The following is an 18,569-nucleotide window of genomic DNA, read 5'->3' as shown; positions in this document are numbered from 1 at the left end:
ACTCAAAGCACAAGTAACTCAACTTAATCTGCCTTGCTCACAACAGAAAAAGCAGTCTGATTTTAGGGGGTCATGGCCATTGTGCCCTATAACAGGAAATCCCAGATGTTGACTACAACTCCCAGCATCCCCTGCCAAACACCACTGTAGCTGGGGATGCTGAGCGTTGTAGTCAGCAAGATCTAGATTCCCTGTTAGAGGGAATACAGTACTGGTCACATTTTTGTCTTTCATTATTGTGTCAAGTCCTCAACTTCTCCCACGTAAAAGCTTTTAAGATGGCACACCACAGAACTCCGCATGTTCCAGTGACTAACCTTTGTGGTGTCGTCATGTGACCGCTGATATCGTTTCCATCGGCACCCATAAATCCCTGTCAGGCACGACAAACATAACTGCGGCTCGTAGTACTGCAGCGGTTGGTGTTTAACCATGCTCTTCCCCACTCGTCACCAGCAGACTATCAGAAATCCATCAGGCCTTGGGAGCGCCCTAGAAGGAGGAGACAGTGGTGAGTTTAGTTCCGATGAATCTGAATATCTTAGAAAGCCATTCCCGGGGAGTCCTGCCATGGAGGGTCAGCATCATTACCAAGTCAATATCCCAAGTAACCCCAACCTCAAACACATGGAAGTCCTTTTAACAAGTTATGTTCAACACTCATACAAGTGTCGAGTGTTCAGAGGTACAAACATTCACATGTTATCCTGAATGCAGCAGGTGTAGTATTGCACTTCCTATCTGTATCAAGGTTCAGTTTTAAAATGAACACTGGTACAGTCATTCACACCAACACATGTACAAGCGTACAGACATGTGTACACTCGTACAGCTTAATGATGGAATCAGGCTGGAGAGAAGCCTTATTCGGGCAATTTGCTGTACAGGTGAAACTCGGAAAATTAGAATATCGTGCAAAAGTCCATTAATTTCAGTAATGCAAATTAAAAGGTGAAACTGATATATGAGACAGACGCATTACATGCAAAGCGAGATAAGTCAAGCCTTAATTTGTTATAATTGTGATGATCATGGTGTACAGCTCATGAAAACCCCAAATCCACAATCTCAGAAAATTAGAATATTACATGGAACCAAGAAGACAAGGATTGAAGACTAGAACAATATCGGACCTCTGAAAAGTATAAGCATGCATATGTATTCAGTACTTGGTTTGGGCCCCTTTTGCAGTAATTACTGCCTCAATGCGGCGTGGCATGGATGCTATCAGCCTGTGGCACTGATGAGGTATTATGGAAGACCAGGATGCTTCATTAGTGGCCTTCAGCAATTCTGCATTGTTTGGTCTCATGTCTCTCATCCTTCTCTTGGCAATGCCCCATAGATTCTCTATGGGGTCAGGTCAGGCGAGTTTGCTGGCCAATCAAGCACAGTACACTGTATACTTTTCAGAGGTCCGATATTGTTCTAGTCTTCAATCCTTGTCTTCTTGGTTCCATGTAATATTCTAATTTTCTGAGATTGTGGATTTGGGGTTTTCATGAGCTGTACGCCATGATCATCACAATTATAACAAATTAAGGCTTGACTTATCTCGCTTTGCATGTAATGCGTCTGTCTCATATATCAGTTTCACCTTTTAATTTGCACTACTGAAATTAATGGACTTTTGCACGATATTCTAATTTTCCGAGTTTCACCTGTAGACACACACAAGTTTTTGTACAGGTTTTCCTATGAATGACTGAACATGTATTAATTTTTTTTTTAAGGTGACCCTGAGTACAGGCCCCCTCAAATGCAGGGAGCAGTCAGGAAAGCCCTGTTTCAACTTCAAAACAAACAAACAAACAAACAAACAAACAAACAAACAGCACAGGGACACTCTACTTCCTGAGAGCATGCCTCGAAGCCCACCCCACAATCCGATGTGTTCAGAAGCCCCACCCACCTACTCTCCATGTTTATACAGTGTCTGTATAACCATGGACAGATTCCAGGAGGCATTGCTAGGTATTTAAAAGATCCTGGGCCTGGGACCACACCCCTGCTTTTGGTCATTACACTTAATCATACCTCCTGCAAGAATATTTATTATCATTATTATTATTATTATTATTATTATTACATTTATAGCCCGCTCTTCCTCCAAGGAGCCCAGAGTGGTGCACTACATACTTGAGTTTCTCCTCACAACAACCCTGTGAAGTAGGCCAGGCTGAGAGAGAAGTGACTGGCCCAGAGTCACCCAGCTAGTTTCATGGCTGACTGGGGATTTGAACTCGGGTCTCCCCGGTCCTAGTCCAGCACTCTAACCACTACACCATGTTGGCTCACCAGAACTAATACAGAATAGTTCTGTATTTTTTTTTTAAGAGTCTAATATGCCAAGGTAGCACCTATGAAGGTGGAAGCCGCAGAGAGCGAGGTGAGGCCAGCAGCTCGCCCCTGCCCCACAAGAGTGCCTGCATGGCTGCACTTCCTTGCTGGAAGAGAGGATGGAGGAGGCAGGTGGCTGATTATTATTATTGTTGTTGTTGTTTATTTAATTTATATACCGCCTGACTCCAGAGGCTCTAGGCCATTCATGAAGAGGAATTAAATAAAAACAAACAAAAACTGCTAAAACTGCTAAAAAAATGTATGTCTTTTTAAAGGCTCTTTTGAAGGCTGGCAAAGATGTTAAACCATGAATGTCCAGAGGGAGCGCATTCCACAGCCCAGGAGAGACTATAGAGAAGGCTCGCTCCCGAGTCACCCCCAGACCAGCTGGCAGCATCTGGAGAAGGACCTCTCTCGATGACCTTAATGTGCAGTGGGGATCATGCAGAAGAAGGCGCTCACCCAGGTAACCTGGTCCTAAGCCACTTAAAGGTGATTACCAGCACTTGCATTTTTCCTGGTAACCTAATGAGATGCAGGGCTCTGAGCAGTTCCTTGGGGGACCCATGGGCCACTCCGTAGTCACACCCCTGACAGATTTGTTCTCATCATGGAAAGAATCGGTCCACAGCAACAGCAAAGTTGCTTCCTGCTCCTTTCCTTTGCAAGGGTGGGCTTCTTGAGCGTGTCAGTGTGGCGGTGGCTGAACTTCAGGGCTCTCAGGATGCTGAACGCGAGGACCCTATTTGAACATCTGAAGAGGGCTGAAATGCATTACTGTGCATGCGCTGAACATAACATGTGGCTATCTGTACAAAGATTGTAAAGTAAAAGTAAAGTGTGCCGGCAAGTTGGTGTCGACTCGTGGCGACCACAGAGCCCTGTGGTTGTCTTTGGTAGAATACAGGAGGGGTTTACCATTGCCTCCTCCCGCACAGTATGAGATGATACCTTTCTGCATCTTCCTATATCGCTGCTGCCCGATATAGGTGTTTCCTGGGAAAGACACCAGCGGGGATTTGAACCGGCAACCTCTGTCTTGCTAATCATGTCATTTCCCCATTGCGCCAAAGATTGTACATGTTATTATTATTAAACATAACACGTGAATAGGGATAGAACTGCCCCCAAGTGGGGTAGATCTCACAGGAACTCAACGCTGAACGGACACATGAATTTGGATCTCTCACATTTATTTATTTATTTACAGTTTATATCCCACTCCTCCTCCAAGGAGCCCGGAGCGGTGTACTACATACTTAAGTTTCTCCTCACAACAACCCTGTGAAGTAGGTTAGGCTGAGAGAGACCATGAACCAGGTAGCTCTTTCCCAAAGGCTGGCTTTCCCTGGGCAGATCCTTCCCTTGGGAACCCTCAGCAGATCTGATCCGAGGAAGCAGCCAACCAAAAGGGAACTGGCTTCCAGGGCCAGCACTTTCTGCAGGTGTTGATGGCCAAAGGCAGAAGAGACCCGTGACAAGGGAACAGACACCTTCCTAGGCTCAATTCCATCTATTGCTTGGAGGCAGAGGGAGAGACGGACATTCTAGAAGGCATTGGACATGCGACACCTGATTCTAACACCTTCACTGTGTCTGGGGAGGTTACCAGGTCAGGCCACAGGCAGGCCGTCTGGTTGGAATTTGGCATGGCCATTGTACTGAAAACACCTTGACCCAGAGGGGCTTTTCTGTCCCAGACATCTCTTCTAAAAATGTGCAAATATCACTCACACAGTCGATTTCACCCCATTCCCGACACATATAAGGTAATCCCTCTACCCAGTATGTATTTCAACTCCAAAACGGACCCTTTCGTGTGACAACTGCCCGATCCAAATACTTAGGCATTAATCCCCCCAAACAGAGAAATGTGAGAACAAATATTTAAACGGTTTTTAAAATAAATATTTAAGCAAATGGCAGTCCTTGACTTTCTTTTAACATTCTGAAAATGACTATAGACCAGGAGGTTCTCAAACTCTGGTCCCCAGATGTTGTTGGACTACAACTCCCATCTTTCCCAGCCCCAATGGTCAACATAATCTGGGGATCAAAGTTTGAGAACTCCTGGCCTAGATTCACGGTGAATCATCTAACCCCCTTTAGAAAAGTCATCACTGCGTTTTGTGGTTGCAAAATCTATCTATTGATTCACTGTGTGAAGAACGGAGCATCTTTGAATCACAAGAGCCCGATTCAGACACTATGCTGTACAAGTGTGCAGATGTCTGTACACTCATACACGTGTTTGTGTGAGTGACAGTACCTGTGTTCATTTAAAAAATGAACCTGAATATAGGCTCTTCAAATGCATAGTATATGTAGGAAGTGTATTTCTGTACCTGCATCAGCATACCATCTGAACAACTGTACCTGTGCACAGATCTGTACCTGTGTATGCTGTACACTTGTATGAGTGTAGAACATAACATGGGAATGGGCCTAAGGAGGGACACCGATCTATTCCAAAGCAATACTGCAGACCCCAGACCCAATAAGCTTCAAAGTGTGCCATTGAGTCGGTGTCAACTCCTGGCAACCACAGAGGCCTTTGGTTGTCTTTGGTAGAATACAGGATGGGTTTACCATTGCCATCTCCCGCCGTGCAGTATGAGATGATGCCTTTCAGCATCTTCCTGTTTCGCTGCTGCCTGATATAGAAGTTCCCCATAGTCTGGGAAACATACCAGCGGGAATTCGAACCAGCAACCTCTGGCTTGTTAGTCAAATCATTTCCCTGCTGTGCCATTAGGTGGCTGTCCCAACAAGCTTACATTATATTATATCAACAGCAGCGGTAACAGACATTACTACTTTACTTAGCTGTACGTATATGGTGCTTCTGGATTCTCAAAGTACATAATACACATAATCTTGTTGCACTCTTAACAACAGCCCCATAACGACCTCCAAACTTCCATACAGGCCTTGCTCTTTTTCCCACCATCGACCATTTCACAGGAAGCAAGGACAAGGCCTTCTCAGTAGCGGCACCCAATTTTGGGAATGCCTTCCCTGCAGAGCTTTGCCAATTCCTCTCTTGAGGAAGGGAGCGTTTTAAATTTTATTTTAATATTGAACATTTTAAAATAAAGACCCATCTTTTCTGCCTGGCTTTTAATAATATTTAATTGGTTTTTAAAATGAGTTTTGTGTTATTATTTTGAATTTTAAATGGTTTGAATTTTTGATGTAAACTGCCCTGAGCTGTCTTGGGATGGGATAGATATACAAATAAAATAAATAAAATAAAAATCAGTTTTAAAATGCTTCTTGAAAAAGAAGAGTTTGAGGTTTTTTCCTCAAGAAAGGAAAGAAGAACTCAAAAACTCTCTTCTTTTCCAAGAAGCATTTTAAAACTGATCTTAAGCAAGCTTCTGCTGTGTGAGAAATGATTCAATATTGAAACATTTTGACTCAAAACGGGCTGTTTCAAGCGCTTCAAGCTCAAAACAAAACACCCTTTAAATAAAGGGCCTGTTTTGAGCATGCAGATGCTCTTCCCAGAGCGGCCCCATCCCCTAAGGGGAATATCTTACAGTGCCCACACACACAGTCTCCCATTCAAATGCAAACCAGGGGAGGCACTGCTTAGCAAAGGGGACAATTCATGCTTGCCACCACAAGACCAGCTCTCCTCCCTCAAGAGAGGTGCTCTCTGCTCTTTTGGGGGTGTTTTCTGGTTGTGGGGAGGAAGTTCGCGCCTCCTGCTCCAAAACTAACATTTCTGGATATGCCTGGTGGTCCCTCCCAACATCATCAAATACCTCATCCTTAATAAGAGCTTGATGAGGTTCTGTTAACAGAACATGTTTTAAAATAATTTTTGCAAATTTTTACAAAAAGCAGCCACAGATGGGGGTGCTAATCAGGATCGGGAGTGGGTGGTGTAACCCTTTCATGCTGAAAATTTTTCTCCCCAATGTGGTTAATCTGCCTTGCAAGTTTTTCCATTTGGGGCATGTAGCATCTTAGGTGGGGATGCAATTCTCGAGGGGAAAAGTGCACAATAGGTTAAACCACCCAGCCCCCATTATTCCCCTGTGCCACAATTCAAATCCAGAGCAGCCCCCCACCCCACCCCAGCTATTTTGGGTAGCGATGTCCTGGTGGAATCACAAGATTCCACCATGCATTGGAGGAACATCTGGTTTTTCTCCAGCTTCTCTTCCAGCATCTGAAAACAACCAGGGCCAAACTTACTTTCAGACTTCTAGGAAAACTGCATTAAAGGAGGGGAATCAAGACAGAGAGGAGGGCCTGCTCCACAAAGCCTGCCCCATATTGAATTACTCCAATTAACCAGTCAGTCCCACTCTCTGCAAAGATAAACATTTCCTCCCTCATCATGCAGTACGCACCAGAGATGTGAGAAGAGCAGCACCATAACAGAGAATGCTATGATATTATGCTATTTACTGTCTGAATCGGGCTTATTATATATATCGTTTGCAGCCCAAAAGCAGGGTGGGGTGCGAAAGAAGGAGGCAAGCTTTTGCAGATTCTCAGCCCCCAAGCGATTTTAAGTGGCTCGCCCACCTGCCTTGTACTACTAAGTCACTGGCGAACAAGCTGAATTCCACCGAACACTGGTACTTCAAAGCCAGCCCACATCCCGACCCACAGAAACGGGGCTCATAACAACCTTTCCACCCTGTGCTTACCACATCCCTGGGGACCTTGCGATTTTGACGAGGGCGACTCCCTGCAGCTCCCAGCCCCCTCCCCTCCCCACCGCCTCTTCCTAAAGCAGCCTCTGGGCGTCTGGCATTGCCCTGCAAGGAGCCTCTCCCGTGGCATCTGCAGCTCTGCCACAGGGGAAGGCAGTCTATGAATGATTCAAGCCTCAGCTGGTTAGCATTACAGTACAGAAATAAAACAGGAAGCAAGACAAGGGGGGATTAATTATTCACATTTTGCAATGTGCACCAGTAAAGAGAGAGAGAGAGAGAGAGAGCGCACACACACACACACCTCATCAACCTTGCCTTGAAACGAAATACACCATCCTCCCCCAGCAGATATTGAATGGTAATTTGAATTGTTTGCTAATGAGCATGTGACTCAAGGGGAAAGGTGTAGGCAGGGCTTGATTTCCCTATGCCATGTTTTTGAAAGCGAACAGACAGCCTCAGCCTTAGCAAATGTCAAAAGTTTATTTACTGCATTTTACATCCTGCAAGGAGCCCAGAGCAGTACGCGTGGCTTGTGAGGTCGGGGAGAGGCAAGAGGCTGGCCCAGAGTCACCCAGCGGGTTTCACAGCAGGATGGGGATTTGAATGGCTCCTAGTCCAACATGCTCACCGCTGGACCACACTGGCTTCAGTTGCAAACCAGCAGCAAACCTATTATGAGCAGCTAGAGAATCCACACTCACTGACCAGAAAACTGCATGGAGTTATGGAGGCAGCAGCGATATAGGAAGACGCTGAAAGGCATCATCTCATCCTGCGCGGGAGAAGGCAATGGTGAACCCCTCCTGTATTCTACCAAAGGAAACCACAGGGCTCTGTGGGCACCAGGAGTCGACAGAGACTCGACGGCACAACTTCACCTTTATGGAGGGGCTGCATCCTCTGCAAAGCCTTTCTGTAGAAGCTGGACCATTAAGTGTTCAGGGGAGGCAGGGATAGCCTGATGCTTCCCCTCTCACCGGACCAATTGGCAGCCACTCACTTACAGGGGAGAGAGATATTCAGTGGCATCATTGATCTGGGGGCTAACCCTGGCCTCGGGGACTCCTGGGGGAAGATCCGATGAGTTCCTAATTGCAGTCCATTTCTGTTATCCCCCCAAAATTGACAGGGGTCATCAAGAGTCCAGCCTGCTCCTGACTGCCTAGGGGACACCCTCTTTCTGTTGACTGCACCACAGCTGGGGATGATGGGAGTTATAGTCCAGGAGCTGGCGAGCCTCAGGTTAGGCACGGCTGCACTAGCATGACGAAAGGTCCATTCACACATTATATTCTACACCTGTACAACTGTATAGTGTACACAGGTACAGTCATTCACATGTTATGCTGAACACAGATACAGAAGTACACTTCCTTTCTGTATCATGCATTTGAAGGGTCTGTGTCCAGGTTTGCTTTTAAAATTGAAAGCCAGTATAGTCATTCATACAAGCACATGTACAAGTATACAGACATTTGTACACTCATACAGCATGATTTCTGAATCGGGCTAAAGACTCTTGCAAGGGAAGATGTCTTAACATACCAGAACTTAGCAGCAGTTCAGAAGGTTTCCTGCTAAACCAGCTCCTCTCCGCCCAGATCTCTCTCCTCACGTACCATTCTTCCAAAGCAAGCAATAGTCTTGGTCAAACATGCAAGTACCAGACTCCAATTCAAATGCCACCTTCCCCCCACCCCATGGCTCCTCTGCTCCCAGCCCACAAATGCACACCTCGCAAGCAAGGGAATGTTTTCACAGCTACTACCCTAGAAGGCAGTCACCTTAAGTGGCACAGCGGGGAAATGCTTGACTAACAAGCAGAAGGTTGCCAGTTCGAATCCCCGCTGGCACTGTATCAGGCAGCAGCGATATAGGAAGATGCTGAAAGGCATCATCTCAGACCGCGCGGGAGGAGGCAATGACCACAGGGTTCTGTAGGCACCAGGAGTTGAAATCTACTTGACGGCACACTTTACTTTACCCTAGAAGGCAGCTCTCTTTCTGCTACCAAGTTCTGCTGCCTGGATGTTTTCAGAGCTGCCGGTTCTGGTTACCACCATCAGAGCTCTCAGCTGTGTCAATCCCACCCCCGACCCCAAAGAAGACTCCACGATATTCACATGATCCACAACAGAGAATGCCAAAAGATCTCCTCTCCTTCTGTCATATGCACCCCAAAATACAATTACCACAGGGGGGACTTCTTCACTCCTGCCTCCTCCCCTACCTTTTAGCCTATTTTCATTAAGGAAAGTAAGCTTAGGAGATCATCTAGCTCGCTCTGTGTGTGTGTGTGTGTGTGTGTGTGTGTGTGTGTGTGTGTGTGTGTGTTCCTATCAACTTTGCAGTGCCTCAACCAATTGGGACCAAATTTGGTACAGTTGTAGGAACACCCCAACAGCATAATTTGTGATGTTGTCATCCACCCCAATTAAAGAGAACAGACGTGCACCCCTTTGAGGTGCAAGTGGGTTAACTTGTGAATCGCCTAATCGATTTGGACCAAATTTGATATACAGTGGTCCCTCGACCTACGAACTACTCGACATCCGATGTTTTCGAGTTACGAGCAACAAAAAAGACCGGAAGTAGTTGCCGGTTTAGATTCAGCTTACTCGACCTACAAATTTTTAGATGCGGTTTCCTCGACTTACAAATGTTTCCAGACCTCCGTGGTGCGCTCTTCGACTTATGAAAATTTCGACCTCCAAACTTGCGTTCGGAACGGATTAATTACGTAAGTTGAGGGACCACTGTACAGTAGTTGTAGGGACACCACAACAGCATAGTTGTGATGATGTAATCCACCCCAACTCAAGATGGTGGATGGATGAACGTTTGAGGTCAAAATGGGCTAACTTATGAAGATGGTAATTATCAAATAAAACACTTATGCGCTTAGCACCTGTATATCTCCGGGATCACCTCTCTTGACCGGTTGTATCCCATCCTGTGAGGTCTTTTCAGTTGGTCTCGAGCCCTGGTGTAGTGCTTGGTGCCTGGGCCCATAGGAGTGCCTTCTCTGTGGCCGCCCCTCTTCTTTGGAACACCCTGCCCCCCCAGATTCGTTCAGCCCCCTCCTTAGTTGCTTTTAAGGCCCTTCTTAAGATATACCTGTTTCGCCAGACTTTTGCCCTTTAATTTTTCATCATCATCATCATCATCTTGATTATGATGATGATGATGGGTTTTTTATTAGTATTTTAATTGTTATTGGTATTGTTGTTGTTCACCTCCTAGAGTCTTTGGAGGAGGTAGTATACAAGAAATGTTCAATAAATAAATAAATTATAGTGAAAGGAAAGCAGCAGGCAGATTAGTTCTTATCAGAACTTCTTGTTTTAACTGTAAACAGCCACAGCAACTATGGCTCAGGTGCAGGATAGAAACTTTAAAAAAAAAAAAGATGTCGATGTTATGCACATGTGTTGCTTTAAGTGAACTGTTAAGATTGTGGGGCCTTTCCTAAGTTAGGGGTTCCCACACTTGGGTGTCTGAATGATGTTGGAAGACCATTCCCATCATCCCCAGCCATGACGTCCTTTGGCCACTGTGGCTGGGAATGATGGGAGTTATAGTCCAAGTACATTGGAGGGGACTCAAGCTTGAGAAGCCCTGCCCTAAGCTTTTTCTATTTTTGCAAGAGAAGTCCCTGGACTCTGATGGGCTCCTTGACCTTAAAGTTGGAGCACCCTCCCCACTGCTGAGACGACAAAGGTGTTGGCTTGGGTGAACATTGTCTCCTGTGGCTTCTGCCATCGCGGGCTCCTTTGCAAAAGCCTAGCAAGGTGCCATTACTTGGAGGTAGAGCACAATGCTCCCCCCCCCAGACCTCAGCATCTCTTGTTCAGAGGACAGGGAAAGACCTCTGCCCAATAACTTTATGCAGCTTGTTGATCTAGAGCAGGATCCCTGCTCCAAAGAACAAAGTCAGCAAAGGAAGCTGGTGATCTCAGAGGATGGAGAGTTGATCACCATCGTGGCTGTGACCCCTGAGCACCTGGAAATCACAATGCAGCCCAGCTATTTTTATGAGGGTAGCCATGAGGAGGAGCAGACAGAGGACGGTAACAGCAGCAATGGCGCTTTCCCCAGAATGCACTGCAGCTAAGGCTGTTGTCAACTTAAGGAGGCTAATTGCTGTGGTCTCCTCTTGCCATGTATATGGGCATGATGTTAGCAGGAACTTGGGTCTGCGCATGTGCATCTTGCAAAGATCAGATGCAGCAAAGGACAATACTAAGTTAATGGCCTGACTCAGCGTAGGGCAGCTTCCTAGGTACCTTGAAGAGATGCTGCCAGTAAGACTGTAGCACAAAAGATTAACTAATACACCAAGTCAGCAGAAGAGAGCATCATATAAAGCTTTGAGAAGAGCCTGAGAAAATCAGGACACCCCTAGGCACAGGGGTCCCAAACTAAAGCCCTTCCGTGCAGTTGGCCTACAACTCCCATCATCCCTGGTCACAACAGCCAGGAGTGATGGGAGCTGTAGTCCAACATCTGCAGGATGGTAACAGTTTGAGACCCTTGTCTTAGCAGATCCCACTAGCCAGAATCATAACCCAAGACCCAGCATTCTTTATCTTTACCCGTCTCCCTCTTGTGAGCTTGTTCTCTTAATCCAAGGGTTCTCAGCCTTGGGTCCTAGAGGTTGCTGGGCCACAGTTCCTGCCATCTTTAGCCACAACGGCCGAAAAGGACCCAGGACCGGGAGCCCATCTTAACCCAATGTAACCAAGAGCAAGAAGCACCACCTACACCTAGACGAGCTGCCAACCACATCTTGTTGTCGAACAAGCTTGTTCAAACACTCAGGTCCCAGAATTTTCTTGCAACAGAAATGGGGCCTCTTTCATTCCAGAACTAGGGTGAAATCCAGACCTAGCAATGGGGCTTACTGAAATATGAAGCTACTTTATTGAGTCAGACAACTGGTCCATCCAGCCCAGGGACTCTCAACGTGTGGGTCCCCAGATGTAATTGGACTTCAACTCCCATAATTCCCAACCAAAGGTCATTAGGGCTGGGGATTATGGGAGTTGAAGTCCAATAACATCTGGGGACCCACATGTTGAGAAACCCTGATCTAGCCCACTACTGCCAGCCTTGACTGGCAGCAGCTCTTCAAGGTCAAGCTCTTTCTCAACGCCTGCTACTTTGTATCCTCTTAACTGGAGACACCAAGGATTTGAACCTGGAACCTTGTGCATGCAAAATGGGTGCTCTACCACCGAGCTACAGGCAGCTCCATACTGCATCTGAAAATATCCAGTGGTCATTACAATACACCACGCTTGAGCGTCACATTGCCAACTTATTACACGGTAGGAAAGACAGCCAAGCCACCTAATGGCACTGTGGGGAAATGACTTGACTAGCAAGCCAGAGGTTGCCAGTTCAAATCCCCGCTGTGGGAAATACCTATGTTGGGCAGCAGCAATACAGGAAGATGCTGAAAGGCATCATCACATACTGCGCAGGAGGAGGCAATGGTCAACCCCTCCTGTATTCTACCAAAGACAACTTCAGGGCTCTGTGGGCGCCAGGAGTCAACACCGGCTCGACGGCACACTTTACCTTTTACCTAGGAAAGACTGCCAGCTATCGGGAAAAGGACAAGATCAGGAAACTCTACTGCATCTGTTGCGAATTTAAAGCTATCATTTTAAAATGATAGTTTTCTTGCATGCAGAAGGCTCCAAGTTCCCTCCCTAGCAGCATCTTCAAGATAGGGCTGATAGAGAATTCTGCCTGCAACCTTGGAGAAGTCGCTGCCAGTCTGTGTAGACAACACTGAGCTAGATGGACCAAGGGTCTGACTCAGTAGAAGGCAGCTTCCTATGTTCCTAAAACAAAAGCCCAGAAAATTAATCACTGAGAGAAGAAGAGGCACACAACTCATGGCCAATTAGCCAGATGCCTTTTGCATGGACAATAATGGCATTTAAAAAACAAAACAACGTTATGAGGCATATTAAAGATCGGGATAATTGCTCAAGAAGAACATTTGCCATTGTTATTGTCTCTTTAGGAAATTACTCCACATCTTACACACTGCAGAACTCGGAACTGCTAAAAATAATCATTTCTCTTCTGCTGAAGTGTTCTCTAGGAGTATTTCCATTTAATCTGCCACTGTTCGCAAAGCCCTTTGGCAATGGGGGCTGCAGATTATGGGAGTTACAGCCCAGCAACATCTGGGGCTGCAACTCCGTGCACTTTTTCACAGTGCGCGGCTGCTGTGAAAAAGACTAATTCCATGCTAGGAATCATTAGGACGGGGATTGAAAATAAAAAGGCTAATATTACAATGCCCTCATACAAATTGATGGTGTGGCCACATCTGGAGTACTGCATACAGCTTTGGTCACCGTTTCTTAAGGATATTCTACATCTGGAAAAGGTGCAGAAGAGAGCAACCAAGATGATCAGGGGCCTGGAGCACCTTCCCTATGAGGCTGGGCTACAGCATCTGGGGCTCTTTACTTTGGAAAAGAGGCGATTAAGAGGAGACATGACAGAGGTGTATAAAATTATGCAGGGAGTGGAGAGGGTGGACAGAGAGAAATTTTTCTCCCTCTCTCACAACACTAGAACCAGGGGTCATCCCATGAAACCGAAGGTCGGGAAATTTAGGACCGACAAGAGGAAGTACTTTTTCACACAGCACATAATTAACCTCTGGAATTCTCTGCCATGGGATGTGGTGATGGCCACCAGCTTGGGTGGCTTTAAAAGGGGCTTAGACAGAGTCATGGAGAGGACAGGTCTATCAATGGCTACTAGTCTGGTGGCTGTGGGCCATCTCCAGCCTCAGAGGCAGGATGCCTCTCAATCCCAGTTGCAGGGGAGCAACAGCAGGAGGGAGGGCAGGCACAGACCTCTTGCCTGTGGGCTCCCCAGAGGCATCTGGTGGGCCACTGTGTGACACAGGGTGCTGGACTAGATGGGCCTCCTTGGGCCTGATCCAGCAGGGCTCTTCTTATGTCCTTATGGGGGCCCAGGATGTACAAGACAGCAGACAACTAGACACCCCCTCCCAAAACTGGCCACCTTCTATTGTAAAAGAAGATTGGAAGACTGGAAGCCAGTTTATTTAAAGCTAATATTTACTGTATATTAGAAACTGTATGACTGCACATTCATGTCCCAGTGTTGTGACCTGGAGAGGAGTTTGAGAAATGTATGCAAGACCAACTACTTCAGATGGGCAAGCAGATTTTACCAGTAGCGGCTCATCCTAACGAGCCGGAGTGTGTGTGTGTGTGTGTGTGTGTGTGTGTGTGTGTGTGTGTGTGTCAAAGGAACCTCTTGGGTGGCTCCTCTCTCTCCTGCCCCGTCTGAGAGCTGTGCTGCCTGCAGGCTGGCTATGCATCAGGTAGAGCTGTGCGGTGACCCATATGCACTCAGCAAGTTGGGTGCTGTCATTTTAAGAGGGGAACTCACGTTTGCGAGTGATTTCCACTCTGGTTTCTTGCCAATGTCTGGGACATGAGGGTTGTCTGTTCATCTCGTTTGCGAAGCATCTCAAATGCTTTCTGCAGGTCCAGGATCAAGAGACAGAGGTACTCAGTGGGACGCTGGAAGAACGCCATGTCAGGACAGAGCCTCCTGATAGCCTTGTCTACCTGTTCTGCAGCAGCACCTCATGGTCTTTGAAGTCCATGTTCCACAGACTTTCCCTGCACGGCTCTACCTGCATGGCCAGCCTGTAGGCAACGCAGCTTTTGGACAGGACAGGAGAGACAGGAGCCACCTAAACTGCTGCCAGGAAGCAGAGACAACGGCCCCTCCTTTGGCAGCCTCCCCCCGCGCCCGGCTCATTAGGACAAGCTGCTGCTAGATCCAACCATTTTAACTATTTGCAAAACTATCCCCCCCCCCACTTGAGAGACGCTGATGTTCAAGACACGCTGAGCACTGAAGACGCTTTTGTCTACACAGCTGCCACGGTTGCAAGTCTCACTCCAGAACCGTTGTTTTCCTCAATATATGCAGATGTAAATAGAGTCTTCCTATGAGCCTCTGTTGATTAAAGTAATCACAGTGGAATGATCAATCAGATCAGCAGCCCAACTCCAGCGCCACGCCTCTGCATCCAAAATAGCTCCTAGGCCCAAGGAAGTCCTGGATGCTAGACAAGAGACAGAAATGCATTTCCAAATGTCTGAGTGGCAAGTCATGTCAGGGAAAGAGAGGGCGGAAGAGAAACATAAAGCCTATTTGCAAAGCCATTTCATCAGTGGGCCATTTCATCTGCCTCTCATAAAGAGAAACCATGAGGGAATCATTAGATCACTAAGTGGACGTCTCCCACATCTATTTAGCCAAAGTGCTTTCAGGCCACTTCGAAAAAATCTCTCTTAATGCCCTGAACTCTTCACAGAGGTCATTGCTCCATCCGTCCCTCCTTTCTCTAACAACAACAGTTTCCAGGAATCCTTTTTCAACCTCTGCACTGAAGTCACGTCAACACACACTGCCAGCTCATAGCAAAGAATGCTGGATGACTGAAGAATGCCCCATATGACCCATTCAAGAGCAGGGACAGCCCCTAGGAAGTTGCCATCTGCCTTGAGCAAGAATTGGGGATAGGCTTTAAGCGTTTTGTTCGTGTCCTCAAGTGCCTATCCAGACAGTCTCTGAACTGCTGCTATTCTGCAATCAAATTCAACTAGGTCTATTGTGAGACAGGCACTTTTCTCTATGAAACATCCTGCTGAACGCATATGATCTGCAGCTCTTCTAAAGCAAGATATGGCTTGGGGTTATGAAAAGAGGCAGAATGAAGCCCATGTCCACACATTTCTCTTGCAAAGGCACGATCATGTTACAACTCATGTGGATTGTGCTGGCAGTATTTTATATGAGATTGTTATCCTTCTATTATGCTATATTATAATCTTTGACTGCTGTGAAAGCCTCCCATGATGAACATATTTATCCATGATGAACGTATTTATACACCACCCAAAACTCTAGTCTCTAGGAGGTTTATAGTAACACAGCACAAATTAAAACATTAACACAATTTAAAACATAAACAGAATTTTATGTTTTAAAATTCATAAGGCTCCAAAAGGATCAAATTGGGTGAGTGGGCAACAAAATGGCAAATGCAGTTCAATGTTAGCAAGTGTAAAGTGATGCACATTGGGACAAAAAACCCCAACTTCAAGTATACATTGATGGGATCTGAGCTGTGGGTGACTGACCAGGAGAGGGATCTTGGGGTCGTGGTGGACAGCTCATTGAGTGTGTTGACTCAATGTGCAGCAGCTGTGAAAAAGGCCAATTCCATGCTAGAGATCATTAGGAAGGGGATTGAAAATAAAACTAATATTATAATGCCCTTACACAAAACTATGGTGCGGCCACACCTGGAATACTGCGTACAATTCTGGTTACCACATCTAAAAAGGGACATTGTAGAACTGGAAATGGTGCAGAAGAGGGCAAACAAGATGATCGGGGCCTAGAGCACCTTTCTTATGAGGCAAGGCTACAACATCTGGGACTATTTAGTTTAGAAAAAAGATGACTGTGGGGAGACATGATAGAGGTCTATGAAATCATGCATGGTATAGAGAAAGTGGATAGAGAGAAATTCTTCTCCCTCTCACATAACACTAGAACCAGGGGTCACATCATGAAATTGATTGCCAGGAGGTCTAGGACCAACAAACGGAAGTACTTTTTCACACAATGCGTGATCCACTTGTGGAACTCTCTGCCACAGGATGTCGTGACGGCCAACAACCTGGATGGCTTTAAGAGGGGTTTGGATGACTTCATGGAGGAGAGGTCTATCAATGGCTACTAATCAGAGGGCTACAGGCTACCTCCAGCCTCCAAGGCAAGATGCCTCTGAGTACCAGTTGCAGGGGAGTAACAGCAGGAGAGAGGGCATGCCCCTTTCAACTCCTGCCTGTAGGCTTCCAGCGGCTTCTGGTGGGACAGTGTGTGAAACAGGATGCTGAACTAGATGGGCCTTGGGCCTGATCCAGCAGGGCTGTTCTTATGTTCTTAATTTAAAACAATGTTAAAATATATGAGTCCAATTAAAAGCCTGGGTGAAGAAGCATGTCTTAACCACCTTTTAAAAAAATAAATATTATGATTTTTGACTTATGTATTTTAAGAGGTTATCAGAGATTGGGAGGCTCTTATTTCAACAGGGAGCGCATTCCAAAGCCTCGGGGCAACAACGGAGAAGGCTCGTCCCCGGGTAGCCACCAGGGGAGCTATATACTCGCATGCAGTGGTATAAGTAGGCTTATCTTTGTCCTCTTCACAAGTAACATACTTGGAACAGAAACTGGGCTGCCTGGGACAAACAAACATTTAAACCAACCAACAAATGTTGTAGGCATCTGGTGGGCCACTGTGTGAAACAGAATGCTGGACTAGATGGGCCTTGAGCCTGATCCAGCAGGGCTGTTCTTATTAAGTCTACCTCCGAGTATCTTAGTCTAGGTCCCACAATTAAATTTCTAGGTGCCATGGCTTCCTGAAACCTGGGATCTGTCAAACCCACGTATAGACACAGTCTATCGCTGAACGCCACCAGCTTGACAGCAACAGCAAAGGGTAGCACACTCTGCTTGTAGATTTCCTGTAGGTAACAGGCTGCTGGATTCAATGGGCTTTGGGTCCGATCCAGCAGGGTTCTTTCCATGCTATTCCAGAGCAAAACCCAATTCTATGACCAGTTCATCATGCTACCATATGCCCATCTCTCATATTATTAGCCTCATTTGTACTTTCCTGACCTTACATTTATTTATTGCTGCCACTGAAGAGGTCTTTCGCCCCTTTTGTTCAGAGCAAAGCTCAAGAGAAGGTTAAGTGTGTGTGTGTGTATTAATTAAACTAGTTGCACAGATGCAAATATTTGTCGGCATATTAACTTCTGGCCTGACAGCAATCGCAGGAAAAATAAAGTAGGAGATGTGAAAGTAATTATGAAAAGGAATTTCTCATTAAGGAGCGGCTGACCTATCAGTACTGTCGGCTTCACAACACGTCTTCTAGGAATACTGGTGAGGAACAGTCATCTGCCTTCCAGAGGGCCCCAGAGAACAGAGCTCCCTCCCAACTGCAACCCCGATTAGCAAGTTTAATCACCAAGCCTGCCCCTACTTATTCCACACGGTTAATACCCAAAACAATTCAAAACCTGTTCTGGGAATGGTTGCAGAGCCGAATTTATCGCACAAGGTATTTATAGTGCCTGAGCCAGGCCCACAGATTTTGGGCATCAGTACTACCATCTCCGGGAATGAATGTGCTCATAGTGGCTTTTGGCAACATTCCCGCCCCCAGAGATGGAAAAGAGATTAGCACATTTTTGCACTTACAGCTTTCTCTGTGTCATCACCCCTTCCTCGTCCCTACCCTCAAACTATTAGGATAAAATTGCAGTCATTTTTTGCACAGAGGGAAGCCTTACGGCCAGTGTTAGTGTAACAATAAACAAATTGTCATACTCTCTCCATGGAGTAATTCTGGAGGAGATTCCTGCCAATTTTCATTTCCATC

General features: G+C 46.3%; 1 protein-coding gene across 9 annotated transcripts in view; it reads right to left on the bottom strand.

Annotated features, from left to right (window-relative positions):
* Positions 1–18,569, bottom strand: part of GDPD5 (glycerophosphodiester phosphodiesterase domain containing 5) — a 216,816-nt gene that overhangs the window by 125,117 nt on the left and 73,130 nt on the right. For 7 of the 9 annotated variants that reach the window (XM_053309922.1, XM_053309923.1, XM_053309921.1 and 4 more), the window contains exon 2: positions 318–492. In XM_053309922.1, the coding sequence (XP_053165897.1) occupies positions 318–434 (117 nt within the window). In that variant the 5' untranslated portion in view covers positions 435–492. Of the gene's footprint in view, positions 1–317; positions 493–7,010; positions 7,087–18,569 lie in introns of those variants that run through there. The other 2 variants (XM_053309917.1, XM_053309924.1) reach the window with 2 other exon arrangements.

The sequence above is a fragment of the Hemicordylus capensis genome, chromosome 3 (assembly GCF_027244095.1).
Source record: "Hemicordylus capensis ecotype Gifberg chromosome 3, rHemCap1.1.pri, whole genome shotgun sequence".
Lineage (NCBI taxonomy): Eukaryota > Metazoa > Chordata > Lepidosauria > Squamata > Cordylidae > Hemicordylus > Hemicordylus capensis.
This window is presented reverse-complemented; position numbering and strand designations above follow the sequence as displayed.